This window comes from Camarhynchus parvulus, chromosome 3, assembly GCF_901933205.1.
Source record: "Camarhynchus parvulus chromosome 3, STF_HiC, whole genome shotgun sequence".
Lineage (NCBI taxonomy): Eukaryota > Metazoa > Chordata > Aves > Passeriformes > Thraupidae > Camarhynchus > Camarhynchus parvulus.
In genome coordinates, this window is record NC_044573.1 from 62,809,040 (window position 1) to 62,821,495 (window position 12,456).

The following is a 12,456-nucleotide window of genomic DNA, read 5'->3' on the forward strand; positions in this document are numbered from 1 at the left end:
TAAGGTCTTTAGATGAGTTTAAAATAAATTACATGCAAAATCATAATTCTGTTGAAAATATTCTAATAATCTAAAAAGAATAAGATCCTTTGAAAAGAATGTTTTGAAATAGAAATGGTATAAAGAAGTAAAAGTACCAGCAAACATTCTTCATATCCATAGACTGGCTCAAACAATTGACACATGTCCTGGTTTAGGGCAAATTTAGGGAGGAAATCTCCAGAGAGGTTCCTCTAGAAAGCAGATTCAAGCGGCTCCTCCTCTCACCAGTTTGGGAGAAAAAATTTCCTTCAAGAAAAATGGAAAAAACTTTATTTAACAAGCAAAGTACTCGCAAACATGAAAAGTGAATACTATTAATGGTCCAACAGCAGAGGAATTGTACACAGCTGGAGTGAATGCATATGCATTTGCTTTGTGTCAGGTACCATCTTTATTTTTCTCCTTCAGATGGCCAGAAAGTATTTCATAGCAGCATCAAGGACTCTGGGAGCCAAGTTATCTGGTAGTTGCCAAGTGCCCTGGCAGCCAAGAGAGCGAACTGTGTCCTGGGGGGCATCAGGCACAGCATTGTCAGCTGGGCAAGGAGGGGATTGTCCCGTCCTGGGGGCAGTTTTGGGCGCCACAACATAGAAAAGAGATTAAGCCATAAGAGAGTGTCCAGAAGAGGGCAGCAAGGATGGTGAATGTCTGAAGGGGGAGCCTTTAGCAGCGTGGTTGAGGTCACTTGGTCTGTTCAGCCTGGAGGAGACCTCACTGTGGTCTTCAAAATCCTTACAAGTGGAAGTGGAGGTGCAGGTATTGATCTTTTCATGCTTGTGATCAATGACAGGATTTGAGGAAATGGTATGATGCTGAGTCAGGGGAGGTTTAGATTAGACATCAGGAAAATGCTATTCATCCAGAGAGTGGTTGGGTACTGGTACAGGCTTCTCGAGGGAATGGTCACAGCAACAAGCCTTTATGAGTTCAAGAAGCGTTTGGACAAGATTTTCAGGCACATGGTGTGACTTTTGGGGTGCCCTGAATAGGGCCAGGAGTTGAACTCGATGATCCTGATGGGTGCCTTCCAACTTGGCTTATTCTGTGATTGTATAATAGAAGAGCAAAAGCCATGCACACAGACAAAGCAAAGTTAATTCACTGCATCCAGGTGGCAGGCAGGTGTTCAGCCATCTGCAGGAAAGCAGGACCCCATCACCTGTAATGGTTACTTAGGGAGACAAATGCAATCACAGAAATAATTAGGTTTGAAAAGACCTCAGATATCATTGAGTGCAGCCTTTGACTGAACACCACCATGTTAAATGTCATCATGTCAACATCACTAAGAATGTTCCTCCCCTTCCTTTTTCTTCCCCCCACTTTATATACTGAGCATGTCATATGGTGTAAAATATCCCTTTGGTCAGTTTGGGTCACCAGTCCCAGCTGTGTCTCCTCCCAGTTTCCCATGCACTCCCTGCTTCCTTGCCAGGATAGCAGTAGGAAAGCAGAAAAGGCCAGATTGTGTAAGCTCTGCTCTGCTGACACAGATCTCTGGAACATCTTTAGGTTTTAGCTCTCTGAGCAGCACAAATCCAAAGCATAGCCCCATACCAGCCATGTGAAGAAAATTAATTCTACCCCAGCCAAAATAAGCACAAAATTCCATCAGTAAATAGAATGTTTTGTATAAAGCAGAATGTCATCAGCTTTAGGACTGCTTCTCCAGTTTAATTGTCTTAGGAAAAGACATATTTATGTAGTCTTTTCTTATGAGGTCTGCCAGAAATACATGTGGCAATGGAGTTGGGGCTGCATGATCTTTGAGGTCCCTTTCAACTCAAACTATTCTGTCAGTGTATGATCATTATAGAATAACACTAATTTTTCATTTCTTCTAGATAAAGATCTTGACAAGCTCTTAAAACTCTTAAGAAGTCCAGACAAGCCAACCGGGTGGGCAGAAGTTTGTAGAAAACAGTTCTGCAAAGTCATGAAAACCAGACCAGATAGCATCAGTGGACCAAGTGAGTATGATTTAGGAAGTTTAACAAAGAAAGCAGACAAAAGACCACTAATAAGCAACTCTTCTTATTATTTTCATTGAGGAGTACATTATCTATACAAATAGTCCCTAATTTTGTGTTGATTGTGAAAACTATTTCAATGGTATTTTCCCAAGAAAGCAAGGTTTATGCATTTTATGTCTTATTTTTCATTTTATGACTGTTATCCCTCTATGTTGTCAGTGAAATTTGAAAGAAAAAGAGGGCTCAAATGCAAGTCTTTGTTCCAAATCTCTAAAGGGACCATTATTGAGATACTGAGAAAATGAAAATGAAAGCCTGAAAGAAAACAGACTTTTCTCAGAGATTAGTGAATGAGTTAACATGGGTTGGGAAATTATATTAATGGGCAATTTCTGTAAAAAAATATCAGAATTAAGCCATACTAAACATTAAAGAATTAGTTCATTCAGGTTTTTCTTAATTTTCATATGCATTTCTAATGAACAGTGTGATCATGCAGGATCATTGCTATAGCTCAGTTAAAAAAACCAAAGCAAAAACACAGATCATCCATATGACATAAATCATCAGAAGTAAGACATAGTAATTCCCTTGTGATATATAAGCTTGTGTAGCCATAAAGAAGTGAAGTGTTCTCAGAAATTTCAGGCTTCTATTCCTATAGGAATTCTGATTATGGTCAGTATGTAGTCCAACTTGTTGTTTACAGGTGCCCAAGGTTTCCCTTTATGTTATTTAGATAAGCAGTTAATACAACTGGCTGTTGCGAATCTCTTCAGATGTTCTGTATCTGCTTGGAGATATTTCCGAAGCAGCAAAATATCTGCAGCTCTGTGGTTTCAGACAACATCATGTTCACTGAATCCACTTTACAAGAGACAGTTGTGCTGCTGTGTATCTTTTGCAGCATGCAAAGCTCTCCCAAGTTTCAGAGGAGTGTGAGACTTCAGTCCAGATGCCCAGAAATCAAAACTTTCTCTATAGTTACAGATGGAGCAATCTCCATGGTTTACAGAACAAAGATGTACACTTGTGCTTTGTTTACTGGGCCCATTCTGAGGGGGACTGACATTAACAGGAGTTAAACCAGAATATAATGAGCAAAGATAACATTAGACTCAAGGACTGTATGGAGTAATGTGTATCGATTTGTTAAAAATATTTTGTGATCTGGTGTCAGGATTACCAGATGCTGAATCTATAGAACCTGCTCAAACTCCATCAAAAAATTCTTGAGCAAACTGTACAGTATCAATATCTCTAATTCACCCTTCCCATGTTGATTACTCTCCCATCAACTTGGTCAATAAGAAACTACAACAAAGACATTCTTCCAGTCATTCCTTCCATAAAGGTGCCACAGATCTGTGGGTGTTAGGGTGTATAGCTCCATGTTTTCTTTGGGTCACTTATCAGCCAGAGAACCATAACCTTTGGCCAGGTTATGTCTTGGCTTCTTTTGGACTACTCATTACAGTATTTGTGGCCTCCCTGAAGTGTCTTTAGTACATCTAGAAAAGAACTTTCTGTGTATTTGCATCTAAGCTTTGGCAGAAAAAGAAGCAGGCAAATCAACTCCTCTGAACAAGAGCTTAGATTTGTGTAGAAAGTCAGTACTCTGTATGAATTTAGGCTTAGCATAGTGCATGTTCAAATAGTTCACATGAGTGAGAGGTGGCTTGTAGTTTTGGTTTTTTTATTTCTTTTAAACCAGAATCTCATCTTGACTATTTTAGCCATGTCTTTTTCAATTATCTCCTCCTTTTTGTCCTTCAGATATGGCAGAATGTTGTTTTCCATTCCAGCAACTTCTTTTTTCATCTGTTCCCAGTTAACATTGTATCAGTATCTGACTTCTGGGCAGATTCAGCATCCTTATTCCACTCCCCTTTTAGGAGAATTTAAACCCAAAGCAAAATAAATTAAGGGTGTTGCAGAGATTATATCAATTATATGCTAACATTCTTCCCTTCATAATGAGATACTCTGTCCCCAAATCCTATTCTTCTAAGCTTTATATTCATATGTGATATGGACAGGGATAGTAAACTTGGCTAAAATTACTTGCTCCATAGAGTCTTTCAGATTTTCTATCACCTATCTCCCTGAGGATCTGGATTTAGATCTCCAATATTCTTTAGGGCCTATTAATTTACCTCTAAATTGTTTTTTCTTAATAAAAACCAACCAAGCAAGAAAAGAAAATACAGCAGCTCTTGAGCTTGCATGTAAGAACTTACTGTAAAACATAGGGATTTTCTCCAGCTTTTATAAATGAAATGTTTGATGTAAGCAGAGTGGCTACAGTAAACACAGTGTTCTGGAATCCTTTATCTGCATCATCTGAGATAGCTCTATCAAAACACGTTGACAAAAAATACAGTGAGCCTTTGAGGCAGTGTCATTGTTTGTGATGTATGTGTGCTGCAGCCTTTAGCAATTGCAACAAAAAGTTGAAACTAACTGCAGGACTTTCCCTATAGGATAAAGAACCCATGACTGTTGTATGCTGTAGTAGTGGTTTTAGTTCAGGATAATGAAATGCTGATATTGTATTTTCAAAAGAAGTTTTTAGGATAATACAAATTAGATGTTTGCGTTTTTATTTTTATGTCCTTGATTTTCCAAGGAAGCTTGTTAGAAGTTGAGTGAAACGGTGGGTCTTTATGTTATGCAGAAAAAACAATTGCCGATCACAAATTCTTTCTTCTGACCCCCAATCAGTTTGGAGCCACTGTAAGCAGTGGCACATGAGTGCACATGAATGTCTGTGCAGGTGTGTGAAGATTTGGTTTGGTTTGAAGGGCTGTTTTTTCCATTAATAAAGAAAATACTTTTATATTGATATAACATATGCAATGTTCATCGCTAATGGAAGCACTGTCAGAATTTTTGTCCTGTTTTCTTCTTTTCAGAGAAAATGTAGGTTGTTCATTTGTCATTTTAATGTACAATAATTGAAAGTCCTCCTTGTTCTTGCCATCAGTAATGGAATTGCTAACTCTGTTTTTCATATACTTATTAAACTGAAGTATGGTTGATGGAGTTGAAAATTCTGACACTACTCCTGCAAAAAAGTAATCTGTGCAAGATGTTCACTCTTGAATTTCTAGCCTCCAACAGAAGTCACAAAACCACAGAATCCCTTCCACTCAGCGGAGTTGGAAGAGACTGTCAAGGATCATTGAGTCCAACACCTGGCCCTGCACAGGACCATCCCCAAGAGTCACACCTTGTGCCTGAGAGCAGAACTGCTGTTAAAAAAATCCTTTGTATTTTCTTTTAAACTCCTCTGAAGCATCTGGACCATAGAACATGGTCCAATAACAGTAGTTATATTATAGGATTTTTAAAAGTCTGATATTTTTTGCTTTTTCATCTTTTTAACTTAAAACTTTCAGAGTAGGAATTAGGTTAGTGCTCGTGGTTGTTACCTATTAAAACAGTTTTAACAACATGATTTTTTTAAATCAGCGTTCTTATGCAGTTTTGAAGCTGTTTCAGTTACCTTCCTTTTGTACGCTACTTCTTCAAGGAAAAAGAAAACCATGGAGGAAAGTAGGTGTTTTATAAGCATACTGCAGTAATTTAAGAAATATCTGTTTATTTTGTATATGATGACGCACACCTAAATTAAAATTCTGTTTATTTTGTGTGTAAGAATTAAATTTCCATGAGACTATTTCTAGACTCTTAAAAACTTCAATACTAACACAGCCAAGCTACCATAATTTAAGAAAATCAACATTTTCACTGTATTGGTAGGCCACATAAACTTTACCTGAAAATTTTGACTCTTACAGCAATACTGACTGTACTGTACAATGAACCTGCCTAAATGTCTTTTGTCTAGTTTTCCAGTTAAATGAAGAATCACTCTAGTAGTGTCTATAGTAGTGTCCAAATGGCAGCTAAATGATGTAGTATTGAAAGAAGAAAATTCAAATAGCTACTTGTCATTTCACATGGACATTTCTTTGGAAAAGGCTGTGTCCTGTGAAAACCATTTATTTAAGTATTAACCACTTGTGTTTTGAGACACGTTCTTGTGTGTCTTCGTCTCTCAAATTTGATGAAAATATTTTCAAAGATCCTGATAGGCGCTTAGATAAATACTTTCAAATGGTTGAAATCAATTTAGTGCTTGAGTTTCAAAATATTGCTTAGCCATTGAACTCTCACTTCTATTCACTCAAGCACTGAATTGAAGTATTCACCTGCTAGGTCAAGCATGTGGTTGCCTTATGACAAAAAGAGAAGAAATGTACAGTGTGCCAACTTGGTCTTAAATTTTCTGAGTTATGGGATATTTGAGTCTTAACATAGTTCTCATTTATTATTATAGTATGGCATATTTCAGTAATCACTGTACTAATAGCCATACAGTAAATATATAGCTAGTTACAAACTTAAAGTCTAATTTCTGCTTTTTGCTGTCTGCAGTTGTAGGAATAGACACATTTGCTCATTTTACACAAATATTTGTTATATTGTTTGTGAGCCAAATTCCACTAAGCATATTAGTGAGGATTAGTGAGTTTGTATATTCTTCAAAAAATAATAATAGTTACTCTTCTGTAAAGTAAATTGCTTTTTTTAGTCCCATGTGTTTTATTAACCATGATTAAAAGTAGCTATGTTATATTTAATTAGCAGTTTCATTTCACTGTAAAAGTGCATAAGAATATAAATTACACATGTAGGTTTTTAGTTTTAATTTAGTAGTCCCTTGCAATGCAAAATTAATTTTGTTACCGTTACAGTTGGAACTCTAACTGTAAATTCATGTTTAGCTGTTGTAGTGAAACTTTTTTAGCATTACCAAAACACAGCCTTTTAAAAACTTTTTTTGGGACTCATTCAGTGTAATTTCTGTAAATATTTTAGGCAATTAATCAAGACAAAAAAGATTGTGATTTAATGTCAGTATGTTAGCTTAAAATAATTGGAAGAAGAATTAATTATCTTTATTATATCTTTTTTTTTCATTGTTTTTCTGGCATAACAAGAATCAGAGTGTGGGTGGAAATTCTGTCTTTCTCCTCCTCCTCATTCCCAAAAGAGCATGCACTGTTTTAACTGCTTATGTCAGTTTTCCTGTCATCATGGCTAACTCAGGAGGTTTCTAGCTTACTCCGTTGCCCCCTCTAGCATGTGTCGCTGCTCTGCCTCACTTGTGCTGCTGCAGCTGCTCCTACCACTATGTGCTTAAACAGTGTAGTGGTATTGGTACCGGTGGTACTGGGTGCTCCTTATGGTCCCTTTCAACCCCTGCCATTCTATGATTTTTGAATTGTTCAATTTAAAAGCAGAAAACCCACCTGGGCAGTGGGTGCCTGGAGTTATGTGCAAGAATAGGGGAACAGGAGCTGGAGCTTCATTGCTATTAGCTGGAAGTGCTGCTAGGGAAATGGTAATATGGTCTTTAAACAGGAAATCCCACAGGTGGCAGCAGTTGTTACTCTCTAAATACACTCCCTTGCTTTGCATTCTTGTGAGAAGTACCAGTATGCATATCTGTATGCTTTATATCCTATTTATGGAGCCAACAGCAGGTGTTTTAGGATAGCATTTACTTATAAAAGAAGTTCATTGTTGCTATCTTAAATTCCTAATATGGCTTACTTATAGGGCTTATGCAGGCCTCCTCTGTGCAGTTTGTGTGAAGGCTTCCTTGTAACCTTTGTTTAAACTTGTATGGTGTCATGTGCTCAGTTGCCATAGCCTCAGACTTCGGGAATTGAGGCATCAGGGACAGTTGGGATAATGATTTGTCACTGAGAGGTCTTGCTAACTTCCTGGCTAACATCCTATCAAGGTGGGAGATAAGATTGCCTCCATAGTGAACAAATGTCAGCATCGGACTTGACTGTGCAGTGTCTGCAGACACAAAGTTCCATGGCAAGAACTGAAGAAGGACATTATGGTCATCATTAAATACAGAATTTCCAAAATTAAATACTCCTATTGCGTAAATTTAAGTGAATAATTTTTATCTTGTGATGTCACAGGTAGTATTACATTGAGGTTTGTTGGAAACCGCCCTTACACTTCATGTGCTTTTGTTAGCATAATTTTGGGATGGTGTCAGCTTTTTGTTCTGCATGGGTCATTGAATTTATTTGGGGTATTTGGTTGGTTGGTTTGTTTTGTGGTTTGTTCATTTTATTGTTTTCCTTTCCTGTCTCTATACACAGACAAATGTGGTAAGATATTATAGTTTAATTATAGTTAATTTTCATTTCATATTGAAACCTGTAACAAATTCTGAAGTAATCCTTGGAGGATATGAAGATAATATGCGATTCTCTTTCTGTTTACACTGAATATATTCTCAGTAAAGCTATTAAAATTTAATTTGAGTTAGGAATGGTGTTAGGAATGTAAAAGTGCAATGCATGTTTTGAGTTGTTCCCCCATAAAAATATGAATAAATATGCAGGAATTTAAATAACTTTACTTTCCCACATATTGTCATTTAGTTAGGTGACATAGTTCTATATTTTGTTTGTTTTTAATGGGTTTTTACTTCTTGCAGTTTTGGCAGAATTAATTGAAAAGTTCGTGTCACATCTTTCTGAAAGCAAAACAGATTGTTATTTCAGCACAGGAAGCTATAAAGGTCAGTCTCCTAATAATTTATTGCCATGCAGCTTCTTCATATTTAAATTGCCTTTCTTCTAAATGTATCTGTATCATTTTGGGGGTTGTTTAAAATGTTCTTTAACAGCTCAGAAATTCATTACTTCACTGGTGGGAAATACCTCACTTTGGAGAAGAAAATTATGTGCTCAAGTGGCTTTCACATTTCTGTGTGTAAAATGGAAGGAGGAAGATGCAGAGCAGGTGAGGATGAGATTCAGAGTATTTGTTGACACCTATTATAGATGATTTGCAAAGCTGGTGGCATACATATTTAAGATGTTGTAAGCAATTTGGCTCACCTTTGAAAGCCCCACAAAGGTATACACTTTATATTGTATTAAGGGATATGTATTAAAGAACTGTTATTGTTGCCAGAGTAACCTGAGTGTTAGTTTTGTACAGATGTTGTGCTTACAGCCAAGAATAAAGGATGAATGATAACGTTGATTTATTCTGAGTGTAAAGTCAGGTTTTTTAATACTGTGAAGCACTGGTAAAATTAGAAGATTTAGAACCCATGTAAATATCTGCTGGAAGATGCACTTTCATTCTTCTTTGTCCATGACTCTTCTCTCAGGTTGTAGTTCAGCCATTTAGAGTACTTATTCTGTTACTAACTGTGGAGAATTGAGCCTGCTTTGGGGAGAGTCTGTTGTTTATACTGATATTTTACTCTCTTATTCATAGTATGCAGATATAGTATCCTTGGAGACTTGGGGCCTGCCTTTGAAGTTTCAAAGTATAAAACCCCTTTAGAAATTTTAGAAGCTGTCTTTCTTTATATTTAGTGGCCTTTACCTTCCAAAAGCTTGCAAACAGGATACCCTTAATTTCATTTGAGAATCTGTCTCTTTGCTTTAGTAAGAGAGTTGTTGATGGGACAGTTATTTCTATCACAATTTTATTTTTTCTTAAAAGATACTGATATCTTTGTCAAGGACAAGATATTTGTCTTGTCCTGAATTACTTTTCAACTTCTCATGAGGCATAATAAGCAATGAAGTAATTCTATGGACTCAAAAAGGCTTGCTAATTACATATTTCTGAGACTTCCTTATTCAAATAATAATTTTGGTTGTTCCTTTAAAAGCTAAACATGCAAAAACTGACTAGAGGAAGAAGAAACATCTGACTTGCATCCTCTGAATGTCTGCCCAGCAAAGACAGCCATCCTGCTCTTCCTTAATTATGATAGCTAAGTGCTTCCATCTAATGCGAAAGATCTCTAAAGAGAAGTAGTAGGCCTTACTCCATTCCCTTAGTCATCAAGTACCTTGCTTTTAATCCATTCCTGTCAAAGCTGGGATTTAAAATACATTCAGGAAGGTTGAACCTAGATCTTCTGTTTAATTGATTTCACCATGAACCACTGATTAGACAGAGGTGGCATCAACACTGCATTATTTATCTAAAATTTAATGTCAACTTCGAAGAAAACAAAGTTTGAAAATTCTGTGACAATTGCAGATAATTTTCTAATTATCTAGAATGAAAAATCCAAAAGAGTAGATACGAAACCAAAGATAACGTAGTGAAAACCTCAGTTCTTGGTTTTCTTGAGCCTTAAAGATTTTCTTTTAATGATAAAACAACTCTGTCTAATAGTTATTTTTGTATTTTCTGTATGAGGGAGTTTTTGGGTCTTATACAGGCACTGCTAGATTAGACTAGATTAATTTTGGATAAGTTTGCCTGTTGGATTATCAAATAAAGGCTCCAACATTTAATGGGCTGTCTAAGAAAGAGTTTTCATGTGCAAATGCTTTTGATATTCCATATGCTTTAATGAAGAAAAGCTTGGAAATGGGAGAATAAGAAGTCTTCTCAAAGGTAGTCAGTAATCTGGTGGTAAGAGGTAGGCAGAGTGCTGGCGGCGCCCTATAGAGTTCTTTCCCTGTCAGCAACAGCACTATCACAAACTTCTTTTGTGAAGAGTTCTCTAGCCCAGGAAAGAGTGTTGCTCAGGCAAACACCATGTATCATCAAAGGTTTCTTTTAACTTTTATAGGAAAACAGTTATTAAAACTACACAGGACCTTTTCCTGACAGGTCTAGCAGCAAGGGTTAACCAGGGAAGTTAGTTTAGGCCAATAAATTCATGCTGATTGACATGAAACAAAAGTCTGGCTCTAAAACTGAATCTGTGATCATATTCTAATTCTACTCTGAAACAGTAAAAGGACATGATTTTAAGAATGGGTCATATAGCTAAAATGACGTTCATTTTGGGTTCTTTTTACATCATAAAACAAACAATATGGCCTACCTATGAAGGGAGAGTAATGTGCATTGAGAACCCAGGATGCATTATGCTTCCTATGTTTGTACCAAAGGGACAACAACACACACTCAAATCTTTATCAGACCTTATTTGTTTAAAATTAGATTTCTCACTGATTGAATAATGATTGGCCAGATTTCTGTACATTTCCCAAGGTTTTCTGATAGTCTTTATGAAGCATTGCAATTGCTTCAAGGACAATTATTGAATGCCATGTTATTTCACGGTATGTTTTTCATATCCTCCTGTAAGAGACATCTAACCTAAATCCTGAAACTAGTTACAGTAGAGATGTTTTTTTGTATGAGGTAAAGCTAATGAGTTGTTAGAAGGTAACAAAATAAATTTGGGTCTGAGGAACTGAAAGCCAGTTTCTGATAGTTGTTTCATTTCAATGAAGAAAAGTCACATTTTTCATGAAAGTGGATTCAGTACAGCACATAGATATTCAGCATTTATCATGTTTCCTGAAATTAGAATTTGATTATCTTAAAAAAATGACAGCCTTGTAAACCTGTAGCTAGTTGTAATTAGAATAACACAGTCATCCATCTGTCATGGAACCCCTCAGGATTTCAGTCTCTTATAAAGTTTGCAAATATGGAAAAATTAAATTAGATTGGGTTGTTACCATTTTCAAGATAAGAGAGAAGGAAAAAATATCTGATAAAAAACTATGCAGTTGCAATATTCAATTATAAACAGTAACACAAATCTTACATGAAGTTTACTTTCTGCTAGCAGCAACAATACTGCTGTGATGTTTATTCAGATGACTGAATCTGTGCATATGTTGATGATCTCTGTCTGTCCCCTTTCCTAGAATTAATAATTTCTAGTTTGCTTTTATTTTTTCTTTCTCCTTTATAAACCCTAAAACATTGAAAACCAAATCATCGGTGTCTAGATGTGATAGGTAATAAAATGGCAAGAAACTGACATTTGCTGTAGTAGTAAATACCAGGCATTATATATTAGGTATAAGAGGTTCCTAAAATAGCCTCTTCCCTTTCTGTTAGCAAATTCCAGTTCAATGTAACAGAAATGCTTTGTGAAAATGTCTTAGTTTTCTCAAGGTTTAAACAACCCATTTATCAGAGAAATGTGAAGTCATCTAATGTATTGGTGTCTTGTGCTTCTTAATTGATCTCCATGATGTGTTGCAGACCATGATGTGTTGCAGACACTTGGGACTGCTGCAATGTTTTGTGATCAGCAGGTTTTTTTTGGGAGCTCTGCTTTTGCAGATGACCTTGCAGTCAAATCCTCTGTTTCCACTGGACTTTGTCTCTGAAACAGCTCTGCCATTTACTGCCAAAGGGACAGAACCTCCGGGATTTCAGGTCTTGGCCATAAAACTCAAATGTCATGGTGTGTTTCTTCTCCTAGATGAGCCTAAGTTCTCTGACTGAACAAAATCTCTAGGAGCTTTCTACCATTTAATGAGCTTTTAATCTTCAAAGGGTCAGGTGTGTCAGGTAACAAACTGAGAAATTTTAAAAACACCAGGGGGAA

General features: G+C 36.4%; 1 protein-coding gene across 4 annotated transcripts in view; it reads left to right on the plus strand.

Moving 5' to 3' along the window:
- TBC1D32 (TBC1 domain family member 32) overlaps nt 1–12,456 on the plus strand; it is a 74,063-nt gene that overhangs the window by 48,411 nt on the left and 13,196 nt on the right. For 3 of the 4 annotated variants that reach the window (XM_030945868.1, XM_030945869.1, XM_030945870.1), the window contains 2 exons: nt 1,887–2,012; nt 8,554–8,637. In XM_030945868.1, the coding sequence (XP_030801728.1) occupies nt 1,887–2,012; nt 8,554–8,637 (210 nt within the window). Of the gene's footprint in view, nt 1–1,886; nt 2,013–8,553; nt 8,638–8,745; nt 9,374–12,456 lie in introns of those variants that run through there. The other variant, XM_030945871.1, reaches the window with a different exon arrangement.